The 18,406-nt window shown below is 39.5% G+C and overlaps 1 protein-coding gene across 4 annotated transcripts in view; it reads right to left on the reverse strand.

The window, feature by feature from the left end:
- The window catches only part of nek7 (NIMA-related kinase 7), a 75,279-nt gene that overhangs the window by 38,796 nt on the left and 18,077 nt on the right, over positions 1 to 18,406 (reverse strand). For all 4 annotated transcript variants that reach the window (XR_013301247.1, XR_013301245.1, XR_013301246.1 and 1 more), the window contains exons 3-7: positions 12,197 to 12,337; positions 11,511 to 11,573; positions 5,804 to 5,914; positions 1,314 to 1,422; positions 1,060 to 1,167 (exon numbers count right to left, since the gene is read on the reverse strand). Coding sequence is in view for 1 of the 4 variants with exons in the window: in XM_077606718.1 (XP_077462844.1) it covers positions 1,060 to 1,167; positions 1,314 to 1,422; positions 5,804 to 5,914; positions 11,511 to 11,573; positions 12,197 to 12,337 (532 nt within the window). In the remaining 3 variants the exon portion in view is untranslated. The remainder of the gene's footprint in view (positions 1 to 1,059; positions 1,168 to 1,313; positions 1,423 to 5,803; positions 5,915 to 11,510; positions 11,574 to 12,196; positions 12,338 to 18,406) is intronic.

Consider the following 18,406-nt stretch of genomic DNA (forward strand, 5'->3'; position numbering starts at 1 on the left):
TGCGTTCGATCGATAGATACATTATGTACACATTTAACACAAATTAATGCATTTCACATAAATCTATTAAAACAGTTACGATATTGAAGCAATTCAGACATTTGTAAGAAAACCATTCTTTATAAACTAAAGAGCATACCTAGAAGATGACAATGTGGATTGATGGTTTTTGTTTTGATCAGTCTCAGTTCCATTGTGCTTATCCAATCAATATACATCAAGATCGGTCATATAGTACTTTATCTTTTTTTTCTTCGAAATCTAGTCAATTAATTGTGATAAATGGGAGTCACTAAAGCTGTTTAAAATTGTTAAGTGGCAGAATACTGTTTCAAACACTTGTATATCTTTGAAGTGAGGAGGAGGCATATGTGGGTCTTTCTGTGTTAAATCCCTTGTCTATTTGAAAGTGAAACAAATCTCTGGGTCTATTGCTTTCGCAATTAATTATCATTCAATCTTCTCAATCGGACATTGGCTACACTCCGAAAGATTCACGGAACAAGGCTCAGTCATTCGACATCCCACTTATCACAGAAGAATATAATTGAGCATGTGGTTCCATCCTGTCAATTTGTCCCCGGTTTATCCCCCTTTTATGTCCAATGTTAAAGAAGGCCAACAGCCTAATTACAATACCTTCTCAAATCTTCAAAGAAAAATAGAGCGTTATCGGATTTTATTTCCTATGGCAAACAGGCTTCTATTTAACGCTAACAGTGAGTTTGATTGTTAAATTTGCCAGCCTGTTTTACGGCACATAGTCCCTATCTAGGCTTTGTGTCAAACGGCTGTACTTTGTATCCGTTTGTTCAAGGTTTAAAGGGCAGTGCAACAGGAAGTGACTAATGAAATTGTGGCCAATGAAATTGTATGCACAAGTTTGTGTAGGCAGCATAGCCAAATGACACATGGCTCTGCTATCACAATGGCTAATGAAACACATCCAATTCCAAGTGATAACACGAGGCTGCAATGTGATAGTGTCGGTATCCATTTAGGTGCACAAACATGTGTATACCTTTCAAATACAAGAAGTGAGAGACTGCTTTGTATTACCAAGAGAGTGTGCAGCCGTGGTTTTGGAGCTGAAGAATCGCCCCAGTCCGAGATCTCCTAGCTTCACTACACCTGTAGCTGTGATGAATACATTTGCTGGCTTGATATCTGACGGCGAAAGAATTAGGTTAGATAGTTTCCCCTAATGATTCTGAAAGAAATTCTCGTCAGTTTGTTGGTTTCAATCTCAAATACTTCCAAATGAAGGTCTATAGTTACATGTAGTATATGTAACATTGTGGAATCAAGGCTACCTCTGTGCATGACTCTCCGGGAGTGCATATGCTCAAGTGCGCTGCAAAGCTGAACAAAGTACTTCCACACAGTTCTTTCAGGGATAAGCCTCCTCTGTTTCTTAAAGTGCTGCAAGAGCAACAAACATAAAAACACAGAGCAAAAAATATTTTACATTAGATGCAATAGAAATTTTGAACAGTATCAGAAATATGTTGGTGTTGTGCAATACAGTCCTGTTACAAGGACTGGTCGAGAGGAGATCCAGTGCCATGTTCAATCCCCCATTCTAGGGCTCTGTATTTTAATGGGACCCAGATAGATTTCCCTAATTCAGTTCTTTTCATAACTGAGCCTCTTCTCATTTTCACTATCGTCTTCAATAGAAAGCACATGCAGTCTCAGGAACAAAGAGAGGAAATGTAAGTACTTTCATACCACCCCCTCCCCTTCTGGCACGCAATTCCTTTGTTAGTAACTGCTTAAGGTGGCACACTGTAAAAGTTTTTTTTTTAAGGTTTATTTAGGAGGGCGGAGTTGATCGGAATCATCAAGGATGTGGTCCCATATTAAAAGCTTGAAATACCAGACACTATGCTTCAAGTAAAAACATGGCTCAACTGTAGTTCTGCTCCAAGACTGTGAGTATACAAAGAATGCAGTTGAATTTAGGGTTTCTTTAACAGTATAATTATAAGCAAGTGTGTATGTATATACAGGATTTTTGCAATAATGCAACAATTGTTAGCACATATCTTGTGCTCATAGTAGAGGACTAGAAAACATTGTTTCCATATATCGCCCAACTTCATTGCTATTTGGACTGACGAGCAAAGAAGTAGTGTGATCCTGTGTTAACTGTGTAGTTTTTTTCCTCCCAATTACAAGTTGAATTGTTCCACAAACAGAGGGTTTTGAACCCATGGTTCTTCCTCTAAGCCCCCTAAAAGTAGCATGATGATCAGGCAGGAAGGCTTGATGACACTTTTTGGTTTAAACTGGCCAAATCAAATATACAGCAAAAACAATACATAATTTAAATGTACACATCTATTTGCTGCGGTTTAATACAGTACATTTGTTGCATTACTAGTTCCTGCGCCACACAAATGTTTTGAGACTAAGACTGTAAAAATCTGATTAATATATGCATTTTTAGTTCAAGCTGAAGCACTCTAGAGAAATAAAAGAAAAACCTTTTGGGGAAGTATAAAAATGAACGGCACAAATGTACAATTAAAGAAAAAAATGTGGGATAACAGAGGTTGATGGAAAGAAGGATGGATAAACCTGGCCTATATCCCAACAAAGCCTCACTAAGGAGCCATTCTTCCCTTGCCCTCCCATTTCCATATCAGAGAACTGTTTGATGTCAATGGGGGAGCACATAGATGCCCACCACCACCCTATCCATCACATCTTTAACTGCAAACACTGCACATTCATATTTTGGAAGTGCATACAAGTCTTGGCATTTCATTGTATTTTAATTCTGGAATAACTAGATTTTGGATAATGTAAAAGGAACGTTATGGAAATAAAAATCAATGATTAAAAAAGAATTATTCTGTTTCAGACTCCAAGTAAAGACTAAAAATTTTATAACTAATGTGTGACGTGGCATTCTGAAGAACAATGCAACTTTTACCTAAACATTACTTATTTTGTTGATGATCAATGGTACAAAAAAGCCAACTATATTCTCTGCGCAGTCTTGGGTGAAACACGTGTTAAAAGGTTTTACTCTTATTTAAAAAGTAATTATATTACAGTTTTACTTATTTCTGTTACATTGCTAGTACAGGGCTTAAGTACTTCTATAACCACGATTGGATAAAAAAATATATAATAATACTTAATAATTCTCTTAAAAGCCTACATACTGCCAGCTGATTTTCCCACTTAATCAGGGCCAACCTGTCAATGTGATAATGCGCCGTAGTGTGGCTACTGTACGTAAAACATTCACTGCTAACAGGGGCCAACATGTGTGTTAAAATTCTTGCTTTAGAGAAAATCAAATTCTCATGATTGTGTCGGTAAAGTATCTGTTGGCATGGTAGGATGTGTGTGTATAAGATCGTTTTGCCAGCCACGTTTATTCTCTTGTAAAGCTAACCCTCACTTCTCCTAATTTGTTCTGTTAAAACTGTACATTAGTGAAGCTGCTGAGTATGAATGCAAACAGCTTGTCGAATTGTGCTGATACAATGCTGCAGCATCATTTATGCATGGGAGAAGACCAGGCTTTATACACACACACAACACAAATTTGCAATACTAGCAGGAACCATAAAAACCTAGGGTTTGGTCTTACTTTAAGATGAAAAACAACAAAAACCACAGGATCAACCGCTACTACTTTATAATTACATTCTTTTTTCTGGTCAAATTTATCTCTAAGCATAAAACACAAACAGCTAGTTCCAGTACTAGGGTCACAAACAATACATATCAAATTCAGATTTCCCTAATTTGCCACATCTTAATGCATTATATTGGAAGGATTCTTCTAAGAATCAATGCAGGTCTGTTGTAACAGTCATTTTGATGTGTTCCAAGGTTTTTTCCAGGCTTAGACAATATATTGTATAAAAAGGCTCCAGCACCCCCCGCTGCCCTTGTGAGAATTAGTGGTATGGAAAATGAATGAACCTCATGTTGAGTGAGCAGAGTCTGATAATATTTGGTTTTTGGTTACATTATGATTCAGTTTGACTCACCATCCAGGTAGCCAAATTTCCAGTCCTGCACAACCACAGACCTCCTGCGTCTGTTTTTTAAGTTATACAAGACCACATGTCTGAGATGCTGTTTCCAAGCCAACATTCCTTTAATCTCAATAGGGAGGCGATATGGCGTCGAGCTGGCACTCAATTTCAGACATTATCCTTTGAGATTCTATGCATCAATGCAGTCCAATTTGTTGCAATGAATACAAGTATACGTAAAAATTTACACTGAAGTCATTCAAAATCTCGGTTTTGTGTGTGTGCGCGTGTGTAAATCGGGCCACGGTGGGGTGAGGATATAAAATAAGTCATTCATTCCAAAGACATGCATAGTAGGCTGATTGGACACCCTAAATTGCCCTAAGGTATGAGCGTGATTGTGAATGGTTGTTTGTCTCCTTGTGCTCTGTAATTGTCTGGCCACCAATTCAGGGTGTCCCCCACCTCTGGCCCCTAGTCGGCTGGGATAGGATCCAGCACCCCCCGCGACCACAGTGGGGATAAAACAGTTCAGAAAAATGAGATGAGATGAATTCATTGTGATTATTATTCATCTTTTCAACATCTCTTTGCACATCATGTCAGGAGTGACTGTTTTTAGGCCTTCCATATTGAATGTTGATGGCACTTTTGTAATCTGAAAAGTCACAGTGCGCAACAATCCGATTCCTGCGAGACAGAAACAAACCACATGCAGGTGGTGGTTTCATATTTGATATGGACAAGACGCTTCTCAATCTGAACAGTTCAAATGCGATTTGAGTGTCCGTGACATCACTCCATGAGACGGAAGACTGAGTGCAGCAAAGAGCGCTAATGGGGCACACTGAAGGGAGAGGGAGAAACGTGTTTCCTTATTATTCTGTGGGGAGCATGTATCAAAACAAGACAAGAAAGTAAAAAAAAAATGCTCCATCCATTCCATCAGTTCCTTGAACAAAGTAGGAAACTGTAAGTTTAAGGTAGACATGAACATACATTTACATACGTTTCTTTGTCGATCTTGAACTCATGATCACTTCCAATTGACTAATCAGACCCTGTAAACTAGGTGTCTCAAACCGATTCCACCGAGGGCCGCAGTGGGTCCTGGTTTTTGTTCCAACCGATACAGTGCTGATATTTTAACCAATTAGGTGTCTTCTAAAATAAGTAGCACCTGGCTGCAATCAACTGATTAACTGATTACACTTGCAAAAGGTATCCTCTTGTTGAGTTGGAATGAAAACCTGCACCCTTCTGCAGCCCTTTGAGGACCGGTTGGAGACCCCTGCTGTAAACTAAGCGAGAAATTTTCCGAATGAAAGCGCACTTTTCCGCCTCCCCCGCCTTGTAAATGTATGCATCAAAATTCAGTACAGTGAGATGAAGCTCCATTTCCAGAAACATCTAATTTAATTAAACATGCAATTTTACATCATCTTTTAAAACTGCCTGACAAACAATATTATGATAATGTATATGTATCTAAAAAGTATACAGGCATTGCTTTTGCAGGAGCACTCTCACTTTTTGCACTCATGTGTGTTTGATGTAAATACATAAAAATAGGAGATTACATGTTATTGTGTCTTTCTAACTCATGTTTACTGTCTAGAATAAAAATTAAATTATTGTCCTGTTCTAGTAGGAGGTTCAAGCTACAATGAATAACTATCAAAAAATATTTGGTAAATGATTCCATCAGTATCCCTGTATACTGTATGCTACTTTCAAAAATTGTTTGTTTTCTTATGTTCTTTTTACATCATGTACTGCAGCTTTGGTAAGTCACGTACCTTGATCATACGCGAGAGGTCTCCGGCATCAGCTAGCTCCAATACTATGTTTAGCTCATTGTCCTCAATAAAAGACGCATGATACTTTATCACATTTGGATGATTCAGTTGCTGTGGGAGGAAGAAAAAATACAACAAGAAAATCAAATAAAAGTAAGAATATTAAATGTTGTCTTTTATTCAAATTTACATGATTGTGGTGAAAATCATCTCTACTATAATATGCCCATTAGATCAAACTGTTTCTGTTGGCACAGTCCATGCGATTTTTGATATCAATATAAAACTATTTTATATTCATTAGCAACATTTTTCATTTTCTTGAATCAAGTTTTCTTCAGTGAAATAGTCATCCCCAGTCTCAAAATCAACTGACATCTCATATGGAACCTCTCATAAGCTTTCCCTTTCCATCAGTCTCCCTCTCACTCTTCTCATTTTGCTTAAGAAAATCATGAGCGAGAAAGTGCTGCATTTTTGAAATTATATCCCAAGGGTGGCAGCGGTGTTGTGTTTTGGCTGCAACATGTTTTGTTCCGTCCCCCATACAGCTCAAAACCCTCCCACAGAGGTCTGCAGAGATTATTGTCTGTCTGATACGACTTGCTTAGAGGATTCTGCACCATTTGTTGTCTTGGTGCTCCACCTCAGAGATGGAGTGTGTTTAGTTTAACCACCTATTTTTTGTTGAAATTGCTGTTATTGGCCTTATTCTCTTGTGTAACATGAAATTGACAATGTAAATCACAACTGACAAGACGGAATCTTTAGTGTGTGTGCCCATGGAACATGCAATTTAACCAATAAATAACAGGGTAAGACTGGAAACCCAAGCCCCATTCACCTGCTCCCTGCCATTGCCAACAATAGTGGTCCAATCTTTTAAACTTCAAACATGTGGAAAAAAATAATAAATTTGCATGCAATAACTTTAGATTTGCATACTCAATGGGCTTCTCATGCTGCACATTCACAAAATGGGCACTTAAAGCTCTTTACAGATATCTTAAAACATGGTTGAGTGTTAGAATTTTGAAGAGTGCTCTTCAAAAATATACTGTAATCATTTAAAGGTTTGCTAAAAACAGTGTGATGGTTGATAGGGATGGGTATTGCGTTCCAATACGAATTTAATTAACGGATGTGACATTTTCAATCGAAGCTGTGAAAACTTTTCCATACATGACCCATATCTGCAGCATATGTTATATGTTGAAATGACTCCACAAGTGATTCCCTGCTGGCTGGTCCGGTTCCTGTCTGCAAAATATGGAATGGATTTTCTGAAAAGTGCCCTATCTGGGCTGTTTGGAAAAAGGTTTCCATTTGAAGCCAGATGATGAGATTTTTTTTGTAAACTAGATTTGCTGTTTTTCTGACTACCTTTTTTGACTATGGAAAGAGAACTTTGGTATCAAAATAGTATTGGTATCAAAATATGTACTGATTCAAGTATCGAGATGAGAAATGGATGGAATAAAGATGGAGCTGTGAATGCTCAATTGATAACTGGAATATTAGGCTCGGTATAATTTGCAAATGCTTTTTAGGAAAATCTGAGTGAAAAAAACTCATCTGCACAATCATTTGGAACGGAGTGTATTGAAGAAAACCTTGATTGAATATTAAGTGTTATAAAAGACTGCTGTCATTTGATAAAAGTCTGGGGTTGCACAGTGGACATCCAATTAGAAATAAAACAGTTGCATACATGTAGTATTTGCAATCCATATTTTATACACATGGACCAATGAAACGGTTATGTCCTCAAGTGTGACAAAGCTGGGTGACATCTCACAACAACTGTGATGACAGCAACTCGTGCGATTCCACACGCACGCGCACACACAAACACACAAACACACACACACACACACACACACACACACACACACACACACACACAACCTTACACGGCTGACAGGCTGACATGGCTGGCAGTCAGAAAAACAAGCCAGGCTTAGCTCAGGCTGGGATTCTTTACTGTTGGTTGGTCAATAAGGCAAGTACAACATTGCGGTTGTAAACAAAGTTCTATGTATCTAGAGCAAAATGAGGGAAGGTACCACGAGGAACATGAAGGATATGACGAGTTTAAAGTGCGGATGTGGGAGGGAATGGAAAAATAACTAAGTGGAGACAGCAGAGAAGGGCAATTTAAATGCAGTTCAAACCGATATTATAGGGAACGATACATATCGATGCTGGAGACTAGTATCCATGTGGCTTGGGGTGTAGGGGGTTGTGATGTGACTAGACAGAGCAGTGTGACACACATCCTCCACGTGGTTTCTCTTTCTGCATTGTGATTAAAGAAATGTTCATGCTCTGAATGATGCATAGAAAAAGGGAAAGGAGGGTTCCACACAGTACACTGCACGCTCTGTCCATCTCTGCATCCCTGCATCATTCTACTCAGTCGTCCTCCCTTTTACCTTCCCCATGTCTCCAATTTAACCCTCGCCCCCACCCCCACTGCCTTGTCCTCTCCCTTGTCACCCCCTCTCTCCCCGCCTTGTCCACTCCCTTGCCAGATGTATATTTGGCTCAGCACGTCAGTTCTACAAGTCTTCACAGGGTAGCACAGCGAGAGAACGATGACAAGCCCACCCAATCCATTCCTCTGCCATAATAACATTAACCTCAGGCAAAAGATACAGAAAAGTGTTGAGCAATAGTCTCACGCAGATGGTGATGTTAATGGCGGATGGAAGTCTGGTGCAAAACAACAATCATTTATTAGGAAATATCAGCTAGAGCTTTGACTGATTATGTAATTACGCACGCAGCCAGCGATCCACCAGTGTGTGGAGTTAATGATGATAATTAACTGTATGTTCTTTTAGGCAATGATTCCTCTGAAAGGCAGAAAATGATACCTAGGAATGCTCTCTGACAATATAACATGAACTACAATTTGATAATATATTAGCATTAAATATGCAGATGATTTGGCTTAAAGAACATAAAAAACAATAATAATAAATTTGCAATTTTAGATAATTTAGATGATTAAATAAACCTGTAGAGGGCACAAATTTAATGCATGTAATAACTTTGGATTTGATTACCCAGGACTTTCTAATGCTGCACATTCTCAAAAAGGCTATTTAAGGTTTTTTGCAGTTATCTTAAAAGGCGGTTGAACAGAGCTCTTTTAAAAATATATACTGTAATGAATTTGTAAGTTTGCTATAAACAGTGTGATGGTTGACAGAGATGGGCCCGAACTGACTATTGGTATTGGTATGGGGTTTCGATACAAACCTAAATTACGGTTCTGAAATTTCCAATCCAACCTGTGAAAACTTACAATCCATGACCTATATCTGCACCATATGTTATATGTTGACATGACTCTAAAATGCTGCAAAATATAGAATGGATTTTCTGAAAAAGGCCTACCTCACTGGGAGTCATTTCCTTGACAGTCTTCCCAGTTTTAACAAACTGGGAGTCAAAGGCAGCCAAACAGTTAGATACTACTGTTATTATTGATTTTAATCAAGTCAATAAACGAGTGATTTGTGGATCAAAGCCAGTGTATTTCTACTTTTATTTTATTACCATAATTTTCTGACTATTCGGTCCACTCCCAAAACACACACATTTGAACCTTTATTTTTATAGTCCAGCGCAGTACTTAATGAATTGTTACAGGTTCATGAGCTGCATGACTTTTATATTATCGTATCATATAATATGGATGCCTGTGGATTGTTCCCGAGTGCCTTGCTTATGAACCAATATCAATTTCTTGTTGATATAAATAAATAAAAAAGTAGGTGTGGCTTATGCTCTGAAGCATTCATCTGTAATTCATAAAAATAACATTTGTGGTCATCCAGACTTGTACACCAAATGTTAATATTGAGGACTACATGATCCAAAATATTCTGTAAGTTTACGCCATCCCATTATGCGGAGAAGGTTCATTTTGTCTGCAAGGTAAATGTGAATTTTCATAAAAATGTGTTACTTTATGGGTATTTCTCTTTTACACTCCATATTTTATTTTTCATCTAATCATTTATATTTCATCGAAATATATAAAAAAGGAGCACACAGATGGGATTGCATGCACTTTGAGAGAGATTGATACTTATTGGGGACAAAAGGACTGTGAATAAGAAGTAGGATCTTCAAGTTGAAAGTGGTATGTCAGAACAGGCCTATACGGATGAAGAAGCAGGCACAAATACAGACAGACAAACAAACAAATAGGCAGACCAATGAAAGGCAGTGACTAAGAGTAGAGTGTGCGCTTCTGTGTGTCTCCATGCATGGGTGCATGGAAACATGCACAAGAATGTGTGTCATTCCAGTCGGTCCATGCCAGTGTGCCTCTCATTATTTTGATTTGGCTCCCTGTCTAGAGGGGGGCATACGGCAAAATGGCTGTCTCTCTCATACTCAGCCTTTTATTATAAGGCGTGTAGCGAAAGGCCAGGCAGAACTTCTGTGTTCACTTGACTGAGCTTAGAGAGAAGGAAAAACAAAAAGCTCAAGGCGAAAGGTAAATGAAGTGGTGAAACTGAGAAGGGGGGTTGAGACCTATGGATTGGGGAGACATGAAAATGGGAAAAGATTGATGAATGTAACAGTAAGCAGAGAAGAGATAGAAGAAAAATCGTAACAGGAAATAAATAGGGGGCATAGTACTAGTCACCCATCTAAGTGTGACTGTGCACCCGGCCGTGACCACTTGTAGAATGTTACAGATACAAAGCGAGGTTATCCCTGATGTCTTGTGTCATTATGTCAAACATCAGCCGCTCACTTATATACTGTATCTCTCTGGAAAGCGGCGTCTGCATCAGTTTCCTTGTCTTAGATCAGCCCCTGGAGCTACAATGGAGTGTTTAGAGTGGCACAAACTAATCGAATTAGTTTCTTTTTTTTTCTTTACTGTATATGTGAGAACGCCTACAAGTACAAATCGCCTGCAGTGATTATACGAGTATACACGAAGACAAGTATGTATATGTGAAGGCAAAACATGATCTGGATGCACACAGGAAGGAAAGAGATGAAGAATGCCCCCCAATATTTTTACAAGCATTTCAAAATTATTATTAAGTGTTTTAATAGTCTTGTGGTCTTGTCTCTGTATAAATAAACGGTTCAATGGGCTGTCACTCGTATAGCACTTTTCCACCAGCAAGGCACTCAAAACGCTTTGACGCCGTCAAGTCATTCAACTACTGATAACATAGCATCAGGAAACATGGGTTTCATTATAATTGTTCAAGGGTACTTCAACATGGACACCAGGATAGGTTGATCCAAAGCCTTATGCCCTGCGATTGGCTGGCTACCAATTCAGGGTGTCCTACCCCTGGTGCCAAAGTTGGCTTTTGTAGGATCCCTCCAGCACCCCCCGCAACCTTTGTGAGGATTAGTGGTACGGATGATGAATAAATGAATGAATTTTCAGTCTACAAGCCTCTCGAGTTACAGAAGTAAGACATGTTTACTCAAAAACTGAAGGCAAGATTACATGTTCTTTTCAGAACTAAAAAAAATTCACCTTTCCTTTGAATATGCTATTCCGTGTACAAATATTCTAAGAAACAAAACACAAACAGTACCCTCAAATGCCACACATTCACAAAATTCTTGTGGTGCAATGACTCCACCGTGGCACCAAAAAGAAAGAATACGAGTACGCAAAACACACAAATTTCCCTCTTCTACAGTTGCTTACCTTAAGGAGATCAATCTCTTTGATGCAATCCTGCCGAGCTTTGGCATCCATCAAGTCAAATATCTATAAGGTGATCAAAAGGGGGTTGGGGAGAGACAGAGAAACTGAGAATGAGAGACGGAGTATTAAACTGTTAGAACAAATCTATTGTGGTGAGTTCCAGAGCAAATGGCAAACAAAGAATAGAGGAAATATGGTTGCTGTTTTATGACAGGTGGCATTTCATTGACTGCAATGTTTCACACCTGTCAGACTGTGCTCTATAATTGTACATCCATGTACAAAGTTTGACTAAGTGTGTAAAAATTGAACCATGACAACATAGCCTCTAGCCCTGGGGTTTCCAAACTATTCCACAAGGGTCGCAGTGAGTGTAAGTTTTTGTTTCAACAGATCCAGCATGGACCATTTAACCAATGACATTTCTGAAACAAGCACCACCTCAATGCAATCAACTGATTACAGTTTTAAGACACCAGATTGGTTAAAATGTATCCTCTTCATTAGTTGGAATGAAAACCTGCACCCACTGCGCTCCTTGAGGACCAGTTTGGACAGCCGTGATTTAGTCAAACACTTCAACTTCTACCATTTTTTTAAAACCTATATATTCTTGCAACATTTGGAAGAAAAAAATGTTTGCGTCTGTTACATGTTATGAAAGTGAATAACAAATTATGTCTTACCTGGACTTTCTTCAGGGCAACAGATGTGTTGTCTAATAGATATCTAGCCCGGTACACCTCACTGAATTGTCCCCGGCCTATTTTCTTCTCAATTTGGAAGTTAGCAAGTGAATTATGGCCCATGTCAGGTTGTAGAGGTTTCTGGACAACAAAACAAATATATGACAGACACTTTTTAGATGAGGTCAGAGGTGTAACTGAGGCACTGGTTAGTTCATTATCGTACAACAGAGCAGTCATGTGATGCGTCATTCTCTACAGAATGCACTGCAGAGAATACAGTCATACCTTGAGATACGAACTTAATGTATTCCGGGACTGAGCTTGTATGTCAATTTACTCGTATCTCAAATCAACGTTTCCCATAGAAATGAACTAAATACAATTTTTTTTGCAGAGAGAGAGACTTGACGGATGACCTCGTAATGTAAACTTTAAATTTAACTTAAATGAGCTTAGATATACACTGAAAAAGTTTTAATCTTACGTTACACTAAATTTAATAACCAAGTCAAAGAGGTTAATGTATTCCACCACGGCTTTCGAGGTGAACGTCCTGCTTCTCCATACGTTTTGGCGAGCCAGCTCAGTCACGCGTACGCTACTCATGTTTTTCGATTACTTCGTGCTTAATATCGATTATCATCATACGCTTTTTCTTCGCACTACCCTACATTGCACTGGCTTGCTTTGGACCCATTGTGTTTCCCTTAATTCTGGACTGACTAATGCAAAAAAAAAAACGCTCTACCCATGGCTCGTAGGGATCTTTGTACGAGGGAGATGCAGCGAGAAAGACAATGCGCTGAAATCATAAGCAGCCTCTCGCGGCCTGGCCACCTGGCTGTCTCGTATGCTGGTATCTTAAGGTAAATTTACTCTGACTTTTACTCGTATCTCAAATTCCTCGTATGTCGGGGCAGTCATATGTCAAGGTATTACTGTATTGCCATTTAATCATGAATGGTCATGATGGATTTGTAGGCAACTTTGTCTTTTTGGTAGTGGGCTAATATAAATACATACAGCATGTGTTGCCTTCATTATAAGGCTTTTAATTTTCTTTCGGCTTCAGACATATTTGTTGGGTTTTTTGTCCAATATGGCTCTTTCAACATTTTGGGTTGGCGACCTCTGCCAGTTATGGGTCACTCTGACAGCTACCATAACACAGATCCCCAATATGGATGAATCACTATAGTCGGTAAAACACTGTGCCTCACTTTTTTTTCTTCCAAGATGGCGCCATTACGCGGCAGCCAGTGGCAGTAGCTCTGTCCACTCTTATTTGTTTTTCGTGTTTTACAGCCTTTCTATCTTTTTTTTAATTACATTTTAATATTTCTTAATACATTTTTTTTTTACTTTACTTTGTACTTTATACTTTTTACTTTAATGTGTTTACAACTTTCTTTGTTCTGTTAGCCTGGCTTCTTTCTGCTACTTCTTTTTTGGAACCATTCAGCCATGCCTACACTGTCATACACATGGGACTAGCTGTTACAATACGCAGCAGAAGGAGCAACACCTCAATGCCGCTGGAAATTCGGAGCTGGACAAAAGTGCTGGGAGAAGAAGCGACACTTCAGACCAACCATTCCATCATGGGATAAGATGGAAGAGCTGTCGGCGGTTACCAAGCCGGAAACGGAGTCGAGGGGTTCTACTCGGATACTGTTGTCTTCAGCTCCAGACTACTGAGGAACTGTGCAGCTAAGCTTGGAAGAGTGACTCTGCATATTCTCCACCTCGGTCACAGTCTGCAGAAGTTCCCCATCTTGTGGAAGACTTCCTGTGTGTGGTTCCAGTTTTATCCAACTCTACGTCTTTTTCTCGAGTCTGTATCCGTTTTTGGTACCGCAACCAAGATGGCGCCGCTCAAGTGGCAGCCGGTGGCGGTAGCTCCGTCCGCTGTTACTCGTTTTGTGTTTTTGCTGCTTTTCTGTCTTAATGATTTGATTTGGTGATTCTTAATGATCCCATTTACTTTGATTTGCTTTGTACTTTGTGCTTTTGCTTTGTTGTTCTGCGGCCTTTGCGACTGTATTGTCTAACTTGTAACTATGTGTAACTATGCTTTTCCTGTATCTGCATTCTCACCCTCTTGCTACTGTCCCAATGAAATTTCCCGAATACGGGATGAATAAAGTTATCCAATCCAATAATAAACATGGCCAGGGTCGCCTAAACATTCCATTTTGATTGATAAATGTGATATTTGTAGGGAGGTGTGAAAAATATGTACATCATACACTCCCGTTTGGACAGCATACACTGATGGGGACAGAGGAACTGACAGAGAGAGGGAAAGAGGGAGAGAAGAGGACAAGAGGGCATTGCTTTCATTCGCTGCGTGGTAGCTTGACAAATGTTAGCATGAGCCTCTAAAGCGCTGTGACAACCGCCTGCTGAGAGCACAGTCTTGCTAATGTGTCCTGGCATGTCAGCCCCGTAATCACACATTTACATATGCAATGACCTACATTTGCATGTCAGATCGCACACTGTCCGGCATGATTAACAGTGGGCACCTCCCCGTGTGGAGTCGCCTTGGGTGGCAGCAGAGGCCGTGCGAGGGCGGAAGAGAGGGCTGGAGGGAGGGCGCCTTTTTTGGCAGCCGAGGGGCCAGGCTGCCAGGCAGGATTATGTCAACCAGCGGCCCCGGCATTAGACACTTCATTAGAGCTAATCTGTTTAGCAGTGGGCAGTGAATGTAAACTTCACAGGCCATTTGCGGCACCTCTTCGCCCCCTGGCCTGGCCTTCAAAGGCCAGCCAGGCCACAGCTGACTGACAGTCCGTCTCATCTGCCGCACATGGGTGTCACACAATCAGTGGCTTCCAGATTAAACAAGGGCCAGATAGAAACACACTCATACATAAGGAGATGTCAGACAGGAATGACCCTGAATGATGCTGGGGTGACTAAAGAGAACATGGAGGGGTGGGATCAGACCGTACGTTAAACATTGTAAATATAAATTCCATTTATGAATTAGTAATTCAGTTGTACATCAAATCTGTAAGCAACCACAAAGAAACTAGTCATGATCGATAGTTATGTTTATATCACAGGTGTCAAACCAATTCCAAAAAGGCCCAAGTTGGTGGAATTTTTCCTTCCAACCAAAGGAAACATTTTCACCAATCTGATCTCCTGCAAGTGTAATCAGTTGATTGAATTTCGGTGCTGCTTTTTTCCAGCAAAAAAAGTCATTGATTAAACTGTCCGGGGTGGACTGGTTGGAACGAAAACCAGGACTCTGAGGCCTTTTTGTGGATTTGGTCTGACACCCTTCTATACATACAGACCAGTAACATTTGGGCTTTAAAAAAACTGAAAACGTCCCTTGAATTTCTTGTATTTTTTTTAAATGAATGCCCACCAATAAGGGTATCGGAACTGCTAATGATAAAGACACATTCGCATTCTTTTGTGTTCATAAAATAGTATTTTTTTTTTTTTTTTAAACGAATACAAATGGCCAAATGCAAAAGTCAATGATGTGAAGGTTTAGATTTTTTGTAATGGAAGCAACATAGTGACACAAAAAAATATATAAGTTAGAGTTGTCCCAGCTCTGCTTATCTGTACTGGTGATATTCTGATTGGTGATGGCGACAAGGTTTAAGGTCAGGATATTAAGTGGCAACTTGGCAAGACAAAGTGGATAATATTTGTGAGGGACAGTATGTCTTGGGTATAAAGGTGACAACAACTGCTATGAGTATCTCAGTGGGAGAGAAAGAAAAGAGAGAGCGAGAGAGAGAGAGAATTCGTCAGACGAAGTGTGATACTGGCTGACCAATGATGACGCCATTTCCAAACACAGCTGACAAGACACATGGAGGGTTGATGGGGGAGGTAGCAAAGGGAGACAAGCAGCAGAGGGGGAGAGGGTTTGATGTGACAGCTAGGCAGTGCCAACGGCTGCCACAGAAAGGCCAACAGCAGCACAGAGGAAAGACCGGCGGAAATTGACACTTCAAGTACATCGGCCCCATCCTGGCTAATTTTGAAAGTGCACTGGCCCACTGCCCAAGTGAGTTGTAAAAAAAAACAAAACTAAAATTTGAAGTTTTGGGGTTATCGTGAACACATTTGCACACTTTAAAAAAAAAAAATCTGGTTGTGGAAAATATATGTTCATGTATAAATGTATAAATTAATATACATTTGTTTTTAATTACCGACTCCATAGTTATAGTTATCAAAATAGTAGATTGACGCCAGTACTGTCTCTTCATTACAAGAAAGTTCAATCCAGTCAGCAGGAGCTTCGTCGCGCCCCTCGAAATACTCGTCACATTTGGATTTCACTTGTACCTAGACACGCCACTCCTGGTGATCCCGAGTTACCTTATACTGGCATCCATCTATACATTTTTGCTTGTTTATTGCTTCCTCTTAGGAAAGCTGAGACTCTTGAACAGAATGATACATTCACATAAACATTTACAAATACATTGCATTCAGTTTCCGTTTGCCCAAAAGTATGATCCAATTCAAGTTTCGTAAAACATGCTAAGTACAATTACAACCTTTATTCTTTTTACCATTTGACACACTAAAACATACACATCTTAAAATGCTGTCGGTTTAAATATAGATTAACATGCATGCAGACTCCAAAGAGACAGTGAGGAATACAGGAAGAGACAGTGACTGGCAGGCAGAAGGTCTCACACCCACTCTTGCCTATCACTCGCCCCCTTGAGCAGGGCACCATGCAATATTCATCCTCAGTCAGTACACCAACCAGGCAGCCAAAATGCCAGGATTTAGCCCAAAGGTGCTTCTCATTCGTCTCTCAATCCGCTGCAAAACCACACTACTCCACCAACACTACTAGGCTCACGCTTACAGACGGATGCGTCTGTCAAACTGTGGAACGACGATCAAAATCACATCGGAATAAGGGTGCAGTAGTGGAAGGTTACTCAACCTCACTACTCACATGAAGAGCAACTACACCATTAAAAATGCACATCTTACCAGCTTCATTTCATTTACCTTATGCATATGCATCACACCTCTGGGACACAGAAAAACGACGTACTATATATTGCAAGCAATACAGAATGTCCTTCATTGAATAGATTTCTTCAGGAGAATCAACACCCCCACCCTCTTGTCTTGCCCAGTATATTGAACCTTGGGAAAGAGATACGACTTGTTGAAACCATCTGTCTCGAGGCAGGTTACTCTGCAATGCAATTCATAATATTTAACTAATCCTCCAATTCCCAACATATGTGAAATCAGTTCAGATGTCAACATTAAAAGCAGTCTAAGATGAGCACAAAGTCTAGGACTGGATTTAACACTAGTATTGAAAAAAAATGGAAATAGCTTGAAAACCAGTGAGAGAAAAAAAATTAAGCCTAGAAAAGATCGCATAATCAACAACCAAGGGATCTGCAGTTGATCTATTGTTTGTGTGTAAAGGGGGTTTGCCTAAAGTCAAATAAATCATTAGAGCTTTTATCTGAGTTTCTTATGTGGGCAACCCAATTATGCTTAATTTAGCAATTACAAAACTTAGAATAAATTGACTCCCTTGGCAATTCCAATGTTAATGTTGTAATGCCCTTGCACACAAAAGGAAAACAAAAGCCGGGGCCTATTTTTAATGTTGTTTCTTTTGCAACAAAAACCACATTTACTCTGGGGCATAAATAGGAACATCCTTGTTTAAAGTGAATTCAATAGTTATGGAGGCAAAAACATCCTTCTAGAAAGAAATCAATAGATTTGATGTTTAAGGACAGTAGTCAAATCCAAAGGCAAACCAGTTTATCGAACCAAAAGAGGCGTGGAGGGAGGCCCAGGTCTGCCAGGCTCAAGAGTTCTCATCAATAGAAACAACCCTGCATTCATCCACTGCAGCTTGCAGTTCATACAATTGCTCCAACAATCTGAAGCATGGTTAAAGAAAATGGGAAGAGGTGGGGGATAATGTTTGGAGGGGTTTTAAAGGAGACGTTAAGGCAAGACAGCTCAAATGTAATTCACAATGTGAAGCAGTATTATTACTGCAATACAGATGAAATGGCAAAAAAACAACACATCATTATTTATCTTGTTAAGAGCTACATGTACCCAACATTATGTACAGCTTCAAAACATAACTATTTTTATTGATTTTACGTTTATTTTAGTTTTTTTGAAACTGTGTTAGTATGAATTTAACAGTATGTTCATTGTTAT

The sequence above is a fragment of the Stigmatopora argus genome, chromosome 8 (assembly GCF_051989625.1).
Source record: "Stigmatopora argus isolate UIUO_Sarg chromosome 8, RoL_Sarg_1.0, whole genome shotgun sequence".
NCBI classification, from domain to species: domain Eukaryota; kingdom Metazoa; phylum Chordata; class Actinopteri; order Syngnathiformes; family Syngnathidae; genus Stigmatopora; species Stigmatopora argus.